Source organism: Heterodontus francisci, chromosome 33 (genome assembly GCF_036365525.1).
Source record: "Heterodontus francisci isolate sHetFra1 chromosome 33, sHetFra1.hap1, whole genome shotgun sequence".
Taxonomy (NCBI): Eukaryota; Metazoa; Chordata; class Chondrichthyes; order Heterodontiformes; family Heterodontidae; genus Heterodontus; species Heterodontus francisci.
In genome coordinates this window covers 49089895-49108570 of record NC_090403.1, presented here as the reverse complement: position 1 = coordinate 49108570, position 18676 = coordinate 49089895, and the positions used below count along the sequence as shown (strand labels likewise).

The 18676-nt window shown below is 43.7% G+C and overlaps 1 protein-coding gene across 4 annotated transcripts in view; it reads left to right on the top strand.

The window, feature by feature from the left end:
• Positions 1 to 875: 875 nt before the first annotated feature.
• LOC137348192 (transcription factor CP2-like) overlaps positions 876 to 18676 on the top strand; it is a 47878-nt gene continuing 30077 nt past the window's right edge. For 3 of the 4 annotated variants that reach the window (XR_010969092.1, XM_068013525.1, XM_068013524.1), the window contains exons 1-4: positions 876 to 1055; positions 7166 to 7317; positions 8604 to 8680; positions 16374 to 16479. Coding sequence is in view for 3 of the 4 variants with exons in the window: in XM_068013525.1 (XP_067869626.1) it covers positions 970 to 1055; positions 7166 to 7317; positions 8604 to 8680; positions 16374 to 16479 (421 nt within the window). In the remaining variant the exon portion in view is untranslated. The remainder of the gene's footprint in view (positions 1056 to 7165; positions 7318 to 8603; positions 8681 to 16373; positions 16480 to 18676) is intronic. The other variant, XM_068013526.1, reaches the window with a different exon arrangement.

The following is an 18676-nucleotide window of genomic DNA, read 5'->3' as shown; positions in this document are numbered from 1 at the left end:
TAGCACCTTTAACATAGCACAACATCCCAAACTGCTTCACAGGAGCATTATCAAACAAAACTTGACCCCGAGCTACAAAACAAGGTATTAGGTCAGGTGGCCAAAATCTCGGTCTTGGTTTAACATCACAGCTTAAAGGTGGCACGTCTGACACTGCAGCACTACATCAGTACTGCACTGGAGTATCGGTTTAGATTACACCAATCAGAGCCTAGAGGGGAGTCTTAAACCTTCTTTCAATTTAAACCTTCTGATGCAGTTTCAAGTTTGATCAGTGGGACTCAGTGGGAGCAGCAGGGATTTCAGGGAGAGATCTACATAAGCAAAGGCTCTGTTAGAAATGTTGCGATGGAGGGAATATGGATTCACAAACAACAGCAAACCTTTAGACTAGAAATGAGTGGCTAAATGCTTAAAGACCTCATGACATTCTTTCCTCTGTTATTTTAATGGGTACTTTAACCAATTAACCAAGCAGTTTAGCTCCACTATAGAAATAACAGGCAGTACACCATACAATGGATTTAAGTGTACTTCCACCAATATTGCCTTCAATAATTTGTAAACTCATGAAATAAAATGAACAGAAAATCAAAACAAGATTCAGCACAGAAAGAAAGTGTCATTCATTGCAAAATCATGTACCAAAACTTTCTTGTTCTTGGTTTAAGTCAAACTGTTGCAGCAATGATTTGGGCCAGTGGCCAGGTTTTCCCTGGGCGTGGACTGATCATTCACCTGAAATGGTGTTTCAGTGCAGTGCCCGAGGCAGTTGTTTCTCTGGTATTTGCATGTAAATTGCTGCGTAGAACTTTCCACCTTTTCGCCTCCCACTGCACCTGCTGGAAGGCACTGCTTGCACAATATAAGGACAGGTGTGCAAGTGCTCAGGTTCCAGCTCCCTCGGACACTCAGCAGACTTCTGTTTAGCCTTGAAACTTTTCCACACTGGAAATACATAGAAACACCATGTTGTACTGGCACAACCAGACAGAGCATTACTGGCCAGCTCAAACAGAACACTACCACCAATATGTCACTGCTAATGGAGGACGGTGAGTAAGAACATTTAACCAATTCATTCAGTATGAATCCAATGCAATGAAGGTTTGCTTTTTTAAAAACAACTGTGCGCTTTGATTGTTCCTTCAAATGTCATTGTAGGTGCAGCTTTAATTTTCAAGGCAAAGATCAAGCAATCTCTATATCATGGCTCAGTTGGTAGCACTCTTGCTACTAAGTCAGAAGGCTGCGTATTTAAGTCCCAATCTCGGACTATTCAGTGCAGGACTGAGGGAGTGCTACACTGTCAGAGGTGCTGCCTTTTGGATGAGATGTTAAACTGAGGCCCAGTCTTCTGTATCAGGTGTGTTTAAAAGACGACATGGCAATATCAGGAAGAAGAGCAGGGGAGTTCTCCCTGGTGTCCTGGCCAATATTTATCCCTAAACCAACAACACAAAAGCAGATGACCTGGTCATTAACACATTGCTGTTTGTGGGAGTTTGCTGTGCGCAAATTGGCTGTTGCATTGTGTACATTACTACAGTGACTGCACTTCAAAAGTATTTCATTGGCTATAAAGCACTTTGGGACATCCGGTGGTCAAGAAAGGCACTTAAAGAAATGAAAATCTTTCTTTTTATTATGAGATAACAAATTACTCCTGGCAACCTCAGCCGATGACCAAGTAGATTTGATGAAGTGCTATCTATGTGCAAATTAAAGCCTAGTGTGTCAGCTTGCCTCTGGGTCAAAAAGTTCAAACCCTACCAGGGGCTTTGAGCACATAAACTAGTCTGACACAGCAATGCAGCAGTGAGAGAGTGTTACAGTTGGAGGTGTCGTCCTTTAGATAAGATTAAACTAAGGCTCAATCTACTTGTCAGTGTGGTTCAAATGAAGACTAAAGATCTATCTGGATTGGCGTGAGCAGTTCTAGGCACCACACACCTTAGAAAGGATATATTGGCCTTGGAGGGAGTGTAGCTTAGATTTACTAGAATGATACCTGGGCTCCAAGAGTCAAGCTATGAGGAGAGATTAAACAAACTAGGGTTGTATTCTCTGGAATTTAGAAGGTTTAGGGGTAATTTGATCAAAAACTTCAAGATATTGAGGGGAACAGATAGGGTAGATTGGGCGAGATTATTTTCTCTGGTTGGGGAGGCTAGGTCTCGGGGGCATAGTCTAGAAATAAGAGTCAAGTTATGAAACATTTCTTCACGCAAAGGGTGGTAGGAGTTTGGAACTCTCTTCCACGAACAACAATTGATGCTAGATGAGTTTTTAATTTTAAAACTAAGATTGATGGATTTTTGTTAACCAAAGGGAAGGGATATGGGGCAAAGGCTGGTATATGAAATTAGGTCACAGGTCAGCCATGATCTCATTGAATGGTGGAACAGGCTTGACCGCCTCCTGTTCCTATGCTCCTGTGATCCCGTGTCACTATGGGAAGAGAAGGGAGCTCCCCCAGTGTCTCAACATTCTTCTGATAACTGTCCGTGGAGTCGTGCTGCTGTGTTTGTCTGGCAGTCACTTCTCTTCAAAAAAAATTCATTAAATGTAAAGAGATGTTTCTGAGTGGCATGGTAAGTTGAGAGTCTCTTTGTCTCTAGAATGTACTGTTAGCAATATTTATAATATATAAAAATTTTTATGTATGTTGCATGTCCCTTATTTTAGCATCACCATTTGGTGAATAACGATTGACTGTGCTCTGAGGAAAAGTTGATTGATTCTAATTATCTATTGCCAATGGTACAAGAGATCCACCAGTTAGCAATTGAGTCAACAGAGTGTTTGTATGACATTTCTCTGCCCGGTATTTTAATGGAAATGTTAACATGTTTGCTTTAAATGGATTAATTCCTCCATTAAAACAACAGCAGATGAATCCCATGCAAATGGGCAAAGCATTGATAAACTAATGTCACCAACTAATGTCATTCTTTTTAGGGCAAGAACACTTTTTTTAAAAGAAATTCTCGGCTCCTGCTCTGAGGGCACTGGTTTATGCTGGGCTAACAGTCCAGGTACACTGACAAGCTCCCCAGTACTTGTGTGTGTGAGCTTAGAAAGTGAGGGACTCCCAAGACTTGAATCCTACTCCCACATCTGGGGAGCAATTCTTAAACCCTTGTACACATTGCTGGGTAGGACACAAGAAAAAACAAACTTGCATTTATATAGCGCCTTTCATGACCTCAGGATGTCCTAAAGCGCTTTACAGACAATGAAGCACTTTTGAAGTGTGGTCACAGTTGTAATGTAGGAAACACAGCAGCTAATTTGCACACAGCAAGATCCCACAAACAGCAATGTAATAAGACCAGATAACCTGTTTTTGTGATGTTAATTTAGGAATAAATATTAACCGGGACACCTGGGATAACTCCCCTCTGCTCTTTGAAATAGTGTCATGGGATTGTTGACATCTACCTCTGAGAGCCCTCGGTTTAATGTCTCATCAAAAGATGGCACCTCAACAGTGCAGTACTCCCTCAGGAGCATTACCTGAGATTTTGGTGCTTGAGATTCTGGAATGGGACTTGAACCCACAGCTTTCTAACTCAAAGACAAGACTGATACCTACCTACCTACCACTGAGCCAAAGCTGGCATTGACATGGCTTGTCATTTGATAAGTGGTCCTTCTAATCTCTAACTTCCCTCTCCAATTTAATCATTCGTGTCGCTCCCTATTTTATTATATATACTACTAAGGTCAGTCAGTGGTCCTTTACATTTTCCTCTCTCGATCATTCTAAGCTCCAGATACAACATCCCACACTCTTATCCTTCTCACTATATCCAGGTTCATTGTACAATCTCTCACACTAACTCATTCTTAACCAGACTTTAAAAACTGAGGAACTCCTCCTCTCTCTCCGTCTTCCCTTTAATGTACACGCTACAGCTTTTTAAAACCTTATCTTGGCATAATTGTCTAATCACTGCTTCCCAAGGTCCCTCAGCCCTATCCTGACCTGGTATAACCTCCACACTCATGCACATACAGCAGTGGCTATTAGATAGCTATCAGGCGCGGTCTCCTTTCTCTAACCCATTCATGACAGAACAAGCATCACCTCCATTTCTCCCTCAGTTAAGAATAGTTAACTTGATGAGCATCCAGGACTCAACCACAGAGACTTCTTTGTCGGTGTGGCTCTGTGTTACATTGTGCCATGATTTGTCTGTGATCTATGTAACTGGCAGTCTGCATACAAGACTTTTATATGCTTTAGTGGTTACCCCCATGGTATTGTTCGCAGTAAGTTGCAGGTGAGTAAGAAGAGTAGCAATAGACCAGGTTATGCAAGATGTATTATTCCAGTGCTAAGATGGCTGTATTCCTTTACGACCACAAAGTCTAATTGCTGTTAAGTAAGCACAATGTGAGTTAATCTGATTAAGATGCTGCAGTTGTTCTGGCTCCAGTATTTTCAATTACTGGACAGTTTCGCTGTACACTCAAAACCACTGACAATGTTTCTTTAGAATTATTTAAGTGTAATGAACAAGTTTGGCGGTAAGGAAGCAAGTGACAGGAAGTGAGAGGGACAAAAAATGTGTTTGATGTAAAGAAAGAAAAAATTGCATTTATATAGCACCTATCGCAGCCTTAGGATGTCCCAATGCACTTGATAGCCAATGAATTTCTTTTGAAGTGCAAACACGACAGCCAATATTTACACAGCAAGATCCCACAACCAATAAATGAGATAAATAACTACGAAATTTGCTTTGGTGTTGCTTACTGAAGGAATGGACATTGGCCAGCATGCCAAGAGAACTCCCCTGCCATGGGATCTTTACTTCCAGCTGCACAGGCAGACTGGGCCTCAGTTAGGCATAGGAGCTGAAAGATGGCATCTCCAACAAAGCAACACCTGCCCAGTACTGTGCTGGCGTGTCATTCCAGATTATGTGCTCAGGTCTTGGAGTGGGGTTTGAACCCACAACAGTCTGATTCAGAGGCCAAGATATACTGTTTTTAATCTCCTGTCACCTTTCCCACAATTAGTCAGAGAAACTGGTATGTGTTTGAGTGTGTACTCTGTTGTAAAAGACTAAGAGTAATTGCAGCAACTTCTCTGGACCAGACAAGAATAGATGTTGTAATACCGATTTTGAGAGGTTACAACACCTGGAGAATGTAAGCATGGCACGTGGTACCATTGCCATTATGCATTATCTATTATGAAAAGAAAGAACTTGCATTTATATAGCACCTTTCACAACCTCAGAACATCCCAAAGCACTCTACAACCAATGAAGTACTTTTGAAATGTAGTCCCTATTTCAATGTAGGAAACGCAGCAGTGAATTTGCATACACCAAACTCTTACAAACAGCAATGACACAAATGGCGAGACCATCTATATTTCCAGTATCTCATTCGAAAGATGGCACTTCCAACAGTGCAGTACTTCCCGAGTACCACACTGGAAATCAGTCAGTTGAAGCATAATTATTGGCTAGGACATCAGACAGAACTCCCCTGTTGTTCTTCGGACTAGTGCCATGGGATCTTTTACATCCACCTGAGAAGTTAGATGGGGCCTCAGATTAACGTCTCATCTGAAAGTTATCATCTACAACACTGCAGCACCCCCTCAGTACTGCACTAGATTATGTACTCAGGCCTCAGCAGTGGAAATTGATTTCAATGGACTGAGAAAACTACACTGTTACCCATTGGTTCCAATGTACCCAGTGTCACAATCTTGCCAAACTCAAAAAACTCAAGGATTTTAATACATTATAGACAGATACGTATATCTTGATCCAGACTGCATTTATCCTATTTCAGGATCATCCTAAATTGGAAACAATTATAAAGGTTTTAGTAATTCGAAATAAAAATATCAATAGAATATATTAGCTGAAAGAGCAATTTCTCCTGAGGAGCTAAAGAGCATTAAGAAACTAATTAATGAGAATTAAGTTTTGAAAAGTCAAGGTCCCCAAGGCTGTAAAGGATGCTTGATCGAAAAGTGAGTGGTTTATTTTCCCTAAGATTTCTTACTATATGCTTTAGTATTGTCAAATTTCTCCCGTCCTTTCCTGAAGATGTTAATTCTTATCAGTTTATGGCTCTATGGTATGCCCTCTGTTACCTAGTCCCAAGTGGCCAATTTTCTTGTGTGATCCTAGACACACTGAGCACTGGCAGGCTATTTAATTGTGGCTGCATCACAGTGCCTACGCACTTAGGGGTCAGCAGTGACAGCTATGCTGACTTTTCCTCTCATTGTCCTATGGATATTGAGCTGATTTGTGACACCTGTACAATCACCCTGGCTAAGATCACCTAATGCAACCGAGACAGGAGACTGAACATTAAACCTGCTTGGTCCATGACTCAGTTCCGCATAAAGTCATAACTGAAGGAGGCCATTAGGCCTGTCATGCCTGTGCTGGCTTGTTATAAAAGCTATCCAATTAGTCCTACTTCCTTGCTGTTTTCCCTGAGCCCTGCAATTCTTTACTTTCCAGCTATCTATCTAATTCCCTTTTGATATTTACTATTGAAACTGCTTCCACCACCTTTCCAGACATGGCCCACCAACCTGTCAGTGAAACTAAAAATAGGAGTTTTTCTACAACAGCAACTTTGCTTCACTAGTTTAAAGAAATATAAAATGCTGCAAGCTAAGCTGACACTCCAGCGCATTACTGAGGGAGTCCTGCACTGTCAGAAGTGCTGTTGTTTGAATGACACGTTAAACTGAGGCCCAGTCTGCCCCTCAAGTGGATGAAATAGATCCCAAGGCATTATTTTGGAGAAAAGCGGGGCAGTTATCTCCAGTGTTCTGGTCAATATTTATCCCTCAACCAAAATCACTAAAATCAGATTATTCATCATTATTATATCGTGTGTGGGAGCTTGCTGTGCACAAATTGACAGCAGTGTTTGCTACATTATAACCGCAACTACATTTCGTAGTACTTCATTGGCTGTAAAGCACTTTGGGTGTGAAAGGCGTAATAGAAATTAAAATTCTTTCTTTCTTCCAATCTCATGAGAAAACTGTTGTACCACAAAGAGTGTAGACACTGAAACCTCACTTCATGTTACATCGGATATCAGCACTACCAAAATAGTGAAGGTTTTACTCCGCTTGTTGAAGTGACTGCAAGTTCTCTTCTTTCAGTGATATGCTGCCATTACCGCTCTTCAAGCACGAGGAGTCCACTCTCTCTGCAGACCACGAGGCCAGTGCCATCACTTTCCAGTACATCCTGGGCGCAGCCACATCACCCGCTGTTAAACTGCACGAGGAGACCCTCACCTACCTCAACCAAGGTGCGGTGAGCAAAGTGGGTCAATTACCCAAGACAGGCATGGAAGAGGAAGGACATCCTAGCTCAACATCTAAACAAAACCTTGCACAGCACCCCTCAAGCAAAGGGATTCTCTCCGCACTAACCTACCCAAAAGTCCACTTCTCTCTGTTAAGCAGAACTTCCTAACATCAGTTCAGAATTAGTCTGTCATTAATTTAACCCATGTCTCCTTGACCTACTATCTGTTTAGTTTGAAGTTGTATTCAGGATTAAGCTTTTGTTTATCATTTATTATCTTACATCTCACTCTGAGGTCCTCTCTTAATCATCTTTTCAAGGCTAAAAAGCCTAAGTCCTTCAATCTTTCCTCATAAGTCAGAATTTGTTTAGATGAAGGGTTTGCAACATGATGCTACTGCTCTACAAGCTGCTTGACCCATTTGCTTCCCATTGCTGAATATTTCACACCATGTGTTCTTACATTTATCATTATTATAATCTTTTTTCTCTCCTCACTAATTTTCTCCCCACATTTCCTGAAGATGTTGACCCCTTGCTAGGTAACCTCTTACACTTTGTACAAGTGACAATCCTCATGTAGGATCCTGAACGTCTGAGTGTTGGCAGGTTATTTGCTTTTGGGACAGCATCACAGCCAATCGCAATCCTATTTTCCTTTAGCGTCCACTTTCAATCGGCATCTCTGGATAATAATCAACAACAACTTGCATTTATATAGCGCCTTTAACATAGTAAAAACATCCCAAGGGACTTCACAGGAATGTTATCAAACAAAATTTGGCGCCGGGCCACATAAAGAGGTATTAGGATATTGGGACAGGTGACCAACAGCTTGGTCAAAGAGGTACATTTTAGGGAGTGCCATAAGGGAGGAGAGAGAGGTAGAGAGTTTTAGGGAGGAAATTCCAGAGCTTAGGGTTTTGGCAGCTGAAGGCAGAGCATTGGTGGAGCTGTGCAAGAGGCCAAATTGGAGCAGCACAGAAATCTTGTAGGATTGGAGGAAGTTACAGAGACAGGGATGGGGTGGGGCCATGGATTGGGAACCCTGGTTGACTTTCCATTTTGGGTGCTGTGCACTAAGGACAATTATATTTCCCCTATTGCTGTCCCATCAGAGAACAGGTGCCTCCGTACTGGCTGGGGATCGAATTTGGGACCTGCTAAATGCATATAGCACTTTAACTCAATGGATAAAGCTGCCGAGGCATCAGGAGATATATAGGGAAATTTTAAGGTGTTTAAGGTGGTTTTTGTGGCTACATGTGTCCATTGTTTCTCATTCAGGTCAATCATATGAGATCCGGATGATGTGCAATCAGAATGTGAGGGGACTATTGGAGCCGACTGGGAAGATGCTAAAGGTGAGACCTACACAGAGTGGGGAGGGGAAAACAATGAGGAAGGTTGAAAAGAATAAAAACCTGAAACATGGGTTGAGGCAGTCTGAACCAAGTTCCAAGGAAATATGAGCCAGATGTTGAGGGACAGCACCAACAGATATTTATGCAATCCTTTACACTGCCTGCATATGGTATATGGTAACCTCCAGGCCACAGAACTTCCACAACACAAAAGTAAAGTTTTGCGGAGGCTGGAAATCTGATATTAAAACAGAAAATTCTGGACGTATTCAGGCAGCATCTGTGGAGCTAGTAATAGAGTTAGACCTGAAATGTTAGCTCTGTTTCTGTCACACATGGCCTGGGTGGCAGTGCAGTTGCACTTGATACTACTGCACTGTACAATACATAGCAACATAGGAATTGCTAAACCAAAAGTGGCCGTGGTCAATCTAATGTGTCTTTTTCCTGATAGTCACATGATATGATGATAATGGAATTGACTGATCATAGCGGTCAACCTCTAACAATTAGTCTACAAAAGATCCAAACATGAAACAATGAAAATCCCCAGTGAATCACAGGATCATAGAAATTTACAGCACCGAAGGAGACCATTTGGCCCATCATGTCTGTGCCCGCCAACAAGGAACCATCCAGCCTAATCCCACTTTCCAGCTCTTGGCAAGCCATGGCATTTCAAATGCATATCTTTTTAAATCTTACGAGGGTTTCTGCCTCTACAATCCTTCAGGCAGTGACTTCCAGAGCCCCTCTGGGTGAAAAGAAATTCCCCTGGAATCCCCTCTAGACCTCCTTCCTCTTATCCTAAATCTATGCCCCTTGTTTATGGACCCCTTAACAAAGGGGAATAGGGTCTCCCAAGCCACTCTATCTGGACCCATCATAATTTTATATACTTCAATTAGGTCTCCCCTCAGCCTCCTCTGTTCCAAAGAAAACAACCCTAGCCTATCCAATCTTTCCTCATAACTAAAATTCTCCGGTCCTGGCAACATCCTTGTAAAACTTCTCTGTACCCTCTCTAGTACAATCATATCTTTCCTGTAGTGTGCTGACCAGAACTACACAGAGTACTCCAGCTGTGGCCTAACTAGTGTTTTATAGAATTCCAGCATAATCCCTCAGCTCTTCTATTCTATGCCTCAGTTAATAAAGGCATGTATCCCATATGCCTTTTTGACCACTTTATCGATCTGTCCAGCCACCTTCAGGGATCTGTGGACATGCACTCCAAGTTCCTTCTGTTCCTCTACACGATTTATTGTGTACTTCCTTGCCTTGTTAGCCTTCCCCAAATGCATTACCTCACACTTCTCCAGATTGAACTCTATTTGTTTGCAAATTGCTTAATCATACCCCCTACATTCAAGTCCAAAACCTTGATATATACCACAAAAAGCAAGGGGCCCAGTACTGAGTCCTGTGGAATCCCACTGGAAACAGCCTTCCAGTCACAAAAACACTCATCAACCATTACCCTATGCTTCCTGCCTCTGAGCCAATTTTGGGTCCAACTTGCCCCTTTGCCTTGGATTTCAATGGCTTTTAGTTTCATGACAAGTCTGCCATGTGGGACCTGATCAAAAGCCTTGCTAAAATCCATATAGACTACATCAAGTGCACTACCCTCAACAACCCTCCTTGTTACCTCCTCAAGAAATTCAATCATGTTCGTGAGACATAACTTTCCCTTAACTTTCCTCGTACTACTCAGGAAGGTTTAAACTAGTCTGGCAGGGGGGGTGGGACCCAAAGTAGTAGTGTCTCTGATGAGATAGTTGTGGCAAATGCAGAGGTTAAAGCAAGCAAGTCCAGTAGGCAGGCTGGGCAGGGGCAGGACAGGGAGCGTGGAAGGTCTGGTAGGCTAAACTGCATTTACTTTAATGCAAGAAGCCTTACAGGTAAGGCAGATGAATTCCGAGCATGGATTGGTACATGGGATTGTGATATTATAGCTATTACGGAAACGTGGTTGAGGGATGGGCAGGACTGACAGCTCAATGTTCCGGAGTAACGATGCTTCCGGCGTGTCAGAGGTGGAGGTAAGAGAGGACGGGGAGTTGCACTATTGATTAGGGAGGACATCACGGCAGTACTTAGAGAGGATATCCCGGGGGGAACGTCCAGCGAGGTAGAACTTAGAAATAAGAAAGGGATGATCACTTTGATGGGATTATACTATAGGCCCCCCAATAGTCAGAGGGAAGCGGAGGAGGGAAATCACAGATCTTCTTTGGCCTCCTTATCTCGAGAGACAATGGATAAGCGCCTGGAGGTGGTCAGTGGTTTGTGAAGCAGCGCCTGGAGTGGCTATAAAGGCCAATTCTGGAGTGACAGGCTCTTCCACAGGTGCTGCAGAGAAATTTGTTTGTCGGGGCTGTTACACAGTTGGCTCTCCCCTTGCGCCTCTGTCTTTTTTCCTGCCAACTACTAAGTCTCTTCGACTCGCCACACTTTAGCCCCGTCTTTATGGCTGCCCGCCAGCTCTGGCGAACGCTGGCAGCTGACTCCCACGACTTGTGATCAATGTCACAGGATTTCATGTCGCGTTTGCAGATGTCTTTAAAGTGGAGACATGGACGGCCGGTGGGTCTGATACCAGTGGCGAGCTCGCTGTACAATGTGTCTTTGGGGATCCTGCCATCTTCCATGCGGCTCACATGGCCAAGCCATCTCAAGCGCCGCTGGCTCAGTAGGGTGTAAATGCTGGGGATGCTGGCCGCCTCGAGGACTTCTGTGTTGGAGATACGGTCCTGCCACCTGATGCCAAGTATTCTCCGGAGGCGGCTGGAGGAAGATGGAATGAATTGAGACGTCGCTCTTGGCTGACATACGTTGTCCAGGCCTCGCTGCCATAGAGCAAGGTACTGAGGACACAGGCCTGATACACTCGGACGTTTGTGTTCCGTGTCAGTGCGCCATTTTCCCACACTCTCTTGGCCAGTCTGGACATAGCAGTGGAAGCCTTTCCCATGCGCTTGTTGATTTCTGCATCTAGAGACAGGTTACTGGTGATAGTTGAGCCTAGGTCGGTGAACTCTTGAACCATTCCCAGAGCGTGGTCGCCAATATTGATGGATGGAGCATTTCTGATGTCCTGCCCCATGATGTTCGTTTTCTTGAGGCTGATGGTTAGGCCAAATTCATTGCAGGCAGCCGCAAACCTGTCGATGAGACTCTGCAGGCACTCTTCAGTGTGAGATGTTAAAGCAGCATCGTCAGCAAAGAGGAGATCCCTGATGAGGACTTTCCGTACTTTGGACTTCGCTCTTAGAAGGGCAAGGTTGAACATCCCCCTGATCTTGTGTGGAGGAAAATTCCTTCTTCAGAGGACTTGAACGCATGTGAAAGCAGCAGAGAAGAAAATCCCAAAAAGTGTGGGTGCGAGAACACAGCCCTGTTTCACGCCACTCAGGATAGGAAAGGGCTCTGATGAGGAGCCACCATGTTGAATTGTGCCTTTCATATTGTCATGGAATGAGGTGATGATACTTAGTAGCTTTGGTGGGCATCCAATCTTTTCTAGTAGTCTGAAGAGACCACGTCTGCTGACGAGGTCAAAGGCTTTGGTGAGATCAATGAAAGCAATGTAGAGGGGCATCTGTTGTTCGCGGCATTTCTCCTATATCTGACGAAGGGAGAACAGCATGTCAACCGTCGATCTCTCTGCACGAAAGCCACACTGTGCCTCAGGGTAGACGTGCTCGGCCAGCTTCTGGAGCCTGTTTAGAGCGACTCGAGCAAAGACTTTCCCCACTATGCTGAGCAGGGAGATTCCACGGTAGTTGTTGCAGTCACCGCGGTCACCTTTGTTTTTATAGAGGGTGATGATATTGGCATCGCGCATGTCCTGGGGTACTGCTCCCTCGTCCCAGCACAGGCATAGCAGTTCGTGTAGTGCTGAGAGTATAGCAGGCTTGGCACTCTTGATTATTTCAGGGGTAATGCTGTCCTTTCCAGGGGCTTTTCCGCTGGCTAGAGAATCAATGGCATCACTGAGTTCCGATTTGGTTGGCTGTATGTCCAGCTCATCCATGACTGGTAGAGGCTGGGCTGCATTGAGGGCAGTCTCAGTGACAACATTCTCCCTGGAGTACAGTTCTAGGTAGTGCTCAACCTAACGGTCCATTTGTTTGCGTTGGTCAGTGATTATGTCCCCTGATTTAGATTTGAGGGGGGCGATCTTCTTGATGGTTGGCCCAAGAGCTCTCTTAATGCCATCATACATTCCTCTGATGTTAGGTGTAGGAATTGTAGGGTTGTGATAGTAGGTGATTTTAGCTTCCCTAATATTGACTGGGACTGCCTTCGTGCTAAGGGATCAGATGGGGAAGAATTTGTTAAGTATGATCAGGATAGTTTTCTGAAGCAGTATGTGGATGGCTCTACTAGAGAAGGGGTTACACTCGACCTCCTCTTAGGAAATGAGGATGGGCAGGTGATTGATATGTCAGTGGGGGAGCACTTTGGGACCAGTGACCATAACTCTATTAGCTTCAAGATAGTTATGGAAAAGGGTAGGACTACTCCTCAAGTTGAAGTCCTAAATTGGGGGAAGGCTAATTTCAATGGCATCAGACAGGAACTCTCAAAAGTTGAATGGGAGAGGGTGAAGGGACATCTGGCAAGTGGGAGGCTTTTAAAAGTGAGATAGGAAGAGTTCAGGGCTGGCATGTTCCTGTTCGATGGATGGGCAAGGCTGGCAAGTTTAGGGAACCTTGGTTGACGAGGGATATTGAGGGTCTGGTCAGGACAAAGAAGGAGGCATATGTCAGGTATAGGCAGCTGGGATCAAGCGAGTCCCTCGAGGAGTATAAGGGATGTAGGAGTACACTAAAGAAGGAAATTAGGAGGGTGAAAAGGGGCCATGAAATTTCGCTGGCAGATAAGATAAAGGAGAACCCTAAAAGATTCTATAAGTATATTAAGAGTAAAAGGGTAGCTAGGGAGAGAGTAGGTCCCCTTAAGGATCAGTGTGGTAATCTATGTGTGGAGCCACGGGAAATGGGTGAGGTCTTAAATGAATACTTCTCGTTTGTATTTACCGTGGAGAAGGTCATTGAAGTTAGTGAAATCAAGGGAGGGAACAGCAATATCCTGAAGCATATCAACATTACAAAGGAGGAGGTATTGGAGATTTTAAAGCGCATTAAGGTGGATAAATCCCCAGGGCCTGACCAGGTGTATCCTAGGATGTTATGGGAAGCAAGGGAGGAAATTGCTGGGGCCCTGGCAGAGATTTTTGTATCATTGTTAACCACGGGTGAGGTACTGGAAGACTGGAGGATAGCTAAAGTTGTGCCTTTATTTAAGAAGGGCAGCACGGATAAGCCAGGGAACTACAGGCCGGTGAGCCTTAAATCAGTGGTGGGAAAGTTATTGGAAGGGATTCTGAGAGACAGGATTTATATGCATTTGGAAAGGCATGGTCTGATTAGGGATAGTCAGCATGGCTTTGTGCTTGGGAAATCATGTCTCACGAGTTTGATTGAGTTTTTTGAGGAGGTGACGAAGAGGGTTGACGAGATTGTCAACATAGACTATAGCAAGGCCTTTGACAAGGTCCCACATGGTCGGCTGGTCCGGAAGGTTCAAACACATGGGATCCAGGGTGAGCTAGCCAATTGGATACAAAATTGTCTTGGTGATAGGAGGCAGAGGGTGGTTGTGGAGGGTTATTTTTCAGATTGGAGGCCAGTGACCAGTGGTGTGCCGCAGAGATCTGGGGCCTCTATTGTTTGTCTTATATGTTAATGACTTGGATGTGAATGTAGGGGGCATGATTAGTAAGTTTGCAGATGACACCAAAATTGGTGGTATAGTGGACAGTGAAGAAGGTTGTTTAAGGTTACAACAGGAGATAGATCAACTGGGAAAGTGGGCAAGGGACTGGCAAATGGAATTTAACGCAGACAAGTGCGAACTGATGCATTTTGGGAAGTTAAACCAGGGCAAGACATATACAGTGAATGGCAGGGCCCTGGGGAGTGTTGTTGAGCAGAGAGACCTAGGGGTGCAAGTACATAGTTCCCTAAAAGTGGCAACACAGGTAGACAGGGTGGTGAAGAAGGCGTATGGCATGCTTGCCTTCATCGGCCGAGGCATTGAGTACAAGAGTTGGGACGTCATGTTACAGTTGTACATAATGTTGGTTAGGCCGCATTTGGAGTACTGTGTGCAGTTCTGGTCGCCGCACTACAGGAAAGATGTGATTAAGCTAGAGAGGGTGCAGAAAAGATTCACAAGGATGTTGCCTGGTTTGGAAGGCTTGAGTTATAAAGAGAGATTGGATAGGCTGGGTCTGTTTTCCTTGGAGCGAAGGAGGCTGAGAGGGGACATGATCGAGGTATATAAAATTATGAGAGGCATAGATAGGGTAGATAGCCAGAGTCTGTTTCCCATGGTAGGGGTGACTAAAACTAGAGGGCATAGATTTAAGGTGAGAGGGAGGAGGTTTAAAGGGGATCACAGGGGTAAATTTTTCACAAAGAATAGTAGGTATCTGGAATGAGCTGCCAGAGGTGGTGGTGGAGGCAGGAACAGTAGCAACATTTAAGAGGCATCTGGACAGGTACTTGAATGAGCAAGGCATAGAGGGATATGGTATTAATGCAGACAGATGGGATTAGTATAGATAGGCATTATGGTCGGCATGGACACGGTGGGCCGAAGGGCCTGTTTCTATGCTGTACAACTCTATGACTCTATTAACAAATCCATGCTGACTGTCTTTTGATTAATCCATGTCTTTCTCAAAGAAGATTTATCCTGTCCTTCAGAATTTTTTCCAATAATTTTCCCACCACCGAGGTAGGCTGACTGGCCTGTAATTACTCGGTCCATCCCTTTCTTTCTTTTTAAACAATGGTACAATGTTAACTGCCCTCCAGTCCTCTGGCATCACACCTGTAGCCAGAGAGGATTGAAAAATGATGGTTAGAGCCTCCGTTCTTTCTTCCCTTGCTTCCCTTAACAGTCTATGATACATTTCGTCCGGACCTGGGGATTTATCCACTTTCAAAGATGTTAAACCCCTTAGCATTCCCTCTCAAACTGTATTAATTTCATCTAATATTTCACAGTCCTCCTCCCTGATTGAAATATCTGTATTGTCCCTCTCTTGTGTGAATACAAATGCAAAAGTATTCATTGGGAACCATACCAACACCCTGCACCTCCACACACAGATTACTCTTTGGCTCCTAATAGGCCCTACTCTTTCTTTAGTTATCCTCTTGCTCTTTACATATTTATAAAAAGTGGTGGTGAGTTTTGGGAACTGCAGGTCCAAAGTCACCTGTTCCGCCCAACACCCTTCACCACAGATTCCCAATTGAGGGTCTTCTCTCTGGGGTATTTGCATCAGCTGGATAGCAAGATGGAATGCTACTCAGTGTCTGGGAGGGAATGATCAGGAGATTTTAAATGAGGTGGAGAGGAGGAAAGGTTTAGGGAGGAAATTCCAGAACTTAGAGCCTAGGCAACTGAAGGTACCGCTGCAAAGATGCAGTGAAGGAAGTCAGGGATGAACAATACTCCAGAATTGGAAGAATGCTGGGTTCGCAGAGGGTTGTTGGTTGTAAGTGGCTGAAGATGGTATATCAGGAGATTGGGAAGGGAGAAAATTTGTTGCCATAAACTGTTTTGAGTTCTGATTTCCCCCACTGCCAGCTTTGCCTTTTTTTTGCAGAGTATAGTCAGGGTGGTCTTTCATGACAGACGCCTGCAGTACAGTGAACACCAACAGTTCCAGGGCTGGAAATGGAACAGACCAGGAGACCGACTGCTCGATATTGGTACGTCCCATCCACTGTCAGCATCAAAGATGTGGTGCTGAGACTCCACTGAGTCTCACTGTCATGGAGAGAGCTTCAAATGCAGTGACCCTTTGGGATATCAAAAAACCTGAAGCAGTATCGGGCGAGTCCCTGCACTCCCAGCAGGGTTGCCATGCTTAAAGAGTACATGGGACACAGGACTCAACATTGTCTTCATAAAACTGAATTTGATGTTCCATCGATGCCCCAGTTACTAAACATTTTGAGCTGTCCCAACCACGAAGGCCCAGGTTGGATCCTTAGTGTGTGCTGGACTAGTCGGAATCAGACGGTTGTGTCTTTTGGTGGAGGCACTATGAAAAGTGCTCACAGCTTAAAGACAGTACAGCAAGTCAGTACAAAAACAACAACTTGCATTTATATAGCACTGTTAATGTGGTAAAACATCCCAAGGCGCTTCATAGGAGCGAAATCAGACCAAAAAAATTGACTCCAAGCCAAAGATATTAGGACAGGTGACCAGAAGCTTGATGATAGAGGTGGGTTTAAAGGAGCATCTTAAAGGAGGAGAGAGAGGCGAAGGGGTGAGGAAGGGAATTCCAGATGGAACTGGGATTGTACTGGATTGTCTGTACTCAGAGCCAACATATTCATGACAAGTGAGAAAGTGCAGAAACAAAATGTGTTTGATCAAACATCATATTCCCCTCAGAGCGACAAGAATCCCAGACTGTGGGGGGACAACAGGAATATGTTCAATGAATTAGTATGATAATTAGTGCATTATTTGACCCTGTTAGTGAGAATATTGGGATAACTTTGTGAATTTGCATCCAGTGAGCATTGCTTGACGAGAGCACGTATTGAAAATTTGGGCATGAAGGTCAGCGGGATTCATTATAATTGTCCAAACGGAAAATCCTGCCAGGCCACATAACCAGGGCAAAGTTGTGGAGCACACATTTGTAAGGTTTGCCCTTATAAGTTGTCAAGTGTTGATTAACGATTCAGTTATACAGGACACAGAACATTCGGTGGTCACCTTATGCCTTGTTTGTACTGCACACATTGAGACTGATTCCTTCGATGTCTGATAAGATCAGAGAATTGTGCTATTTACATTAGACACTGCTGGTGATAAGACCGCACAAGAAGGAACTAATAAGAATAAGAGAGAAAGCAGCTTTTTGTTATCTCTGTTATCATGGACAGGGCTAAACGAATGAATAGCCCATATTGACTCTTAAATGCCCTCTGAGATGGTGAAGCATGCCACTCAGTTCAAGGGAAATTAGGGATGGGCAATAAATGCCAGCCTGACAGTGAAACCCACATCCCATGAACGAATATAAAAAAACATTATCTGAGAGTTTGCACAAGACACTGGCATCAAAGAGGATTCCATTCTCATGCCATTGTCCTTGTTCTCAAAAAGAAAGACTTGCATTTATATAGTGCCTTTCATGACCACAGGATATAACAAAGCATTTTGCGGCCAATGATGTACTTTTGAAGTGTAGTCACTGTTGTAGCGTAGGAAATGTAGCTGCCAATTTGTGCACAGTAAATTCCCACAAACAGCAATGTGATAATGACCAGATAATTTGATTTATTAGTGTTGCTTGAGGGAATTCTATTTGAATTAACACAACTAACGTATAACTGGTATCAATAAGTTTGTACCCTTTATGAGTTATGACAGGTGCATTATGATTCCAAATATAATTTTTCTTTTGATAGACTTGTATAATAGGATTTAAAGTAGTGTCTGCTCCTTTGTTGGAAACAGAGTTAAGAAAACTGCAAGACTCCAACTTTGTACTTGAATGAGCAAATAAAGCTTCTCTTTGTTAGGGCAGTGTGATTAAAATATTAACATATAAAAAAATCCATCCGACTATTGTCTAATTCCCAACTGCCATAGATGGTATACTGCAGATAAGGAAAGTGCTAGGAAAGAATGTAGAATCATAGAATAGCACAGCACAGCACAGAAGGATGCCATTCGGCCCATTGAGTCTGTGCCAGCTCTTTTGAAGAAGAACTCAGTTAGTCCCACTCCCCCAGTCTTTCCCCATATCCGTGCAATTTTATCTCCTTCAAATATTTATCCATTTCCCTTTGAAAGCTACTATTCAGTCAGGTGGTGCATTCCAAATCTTAACCATTCGTTACAGATATTTACTTGTAAAGCAACAGATATCTGTTACAGGCC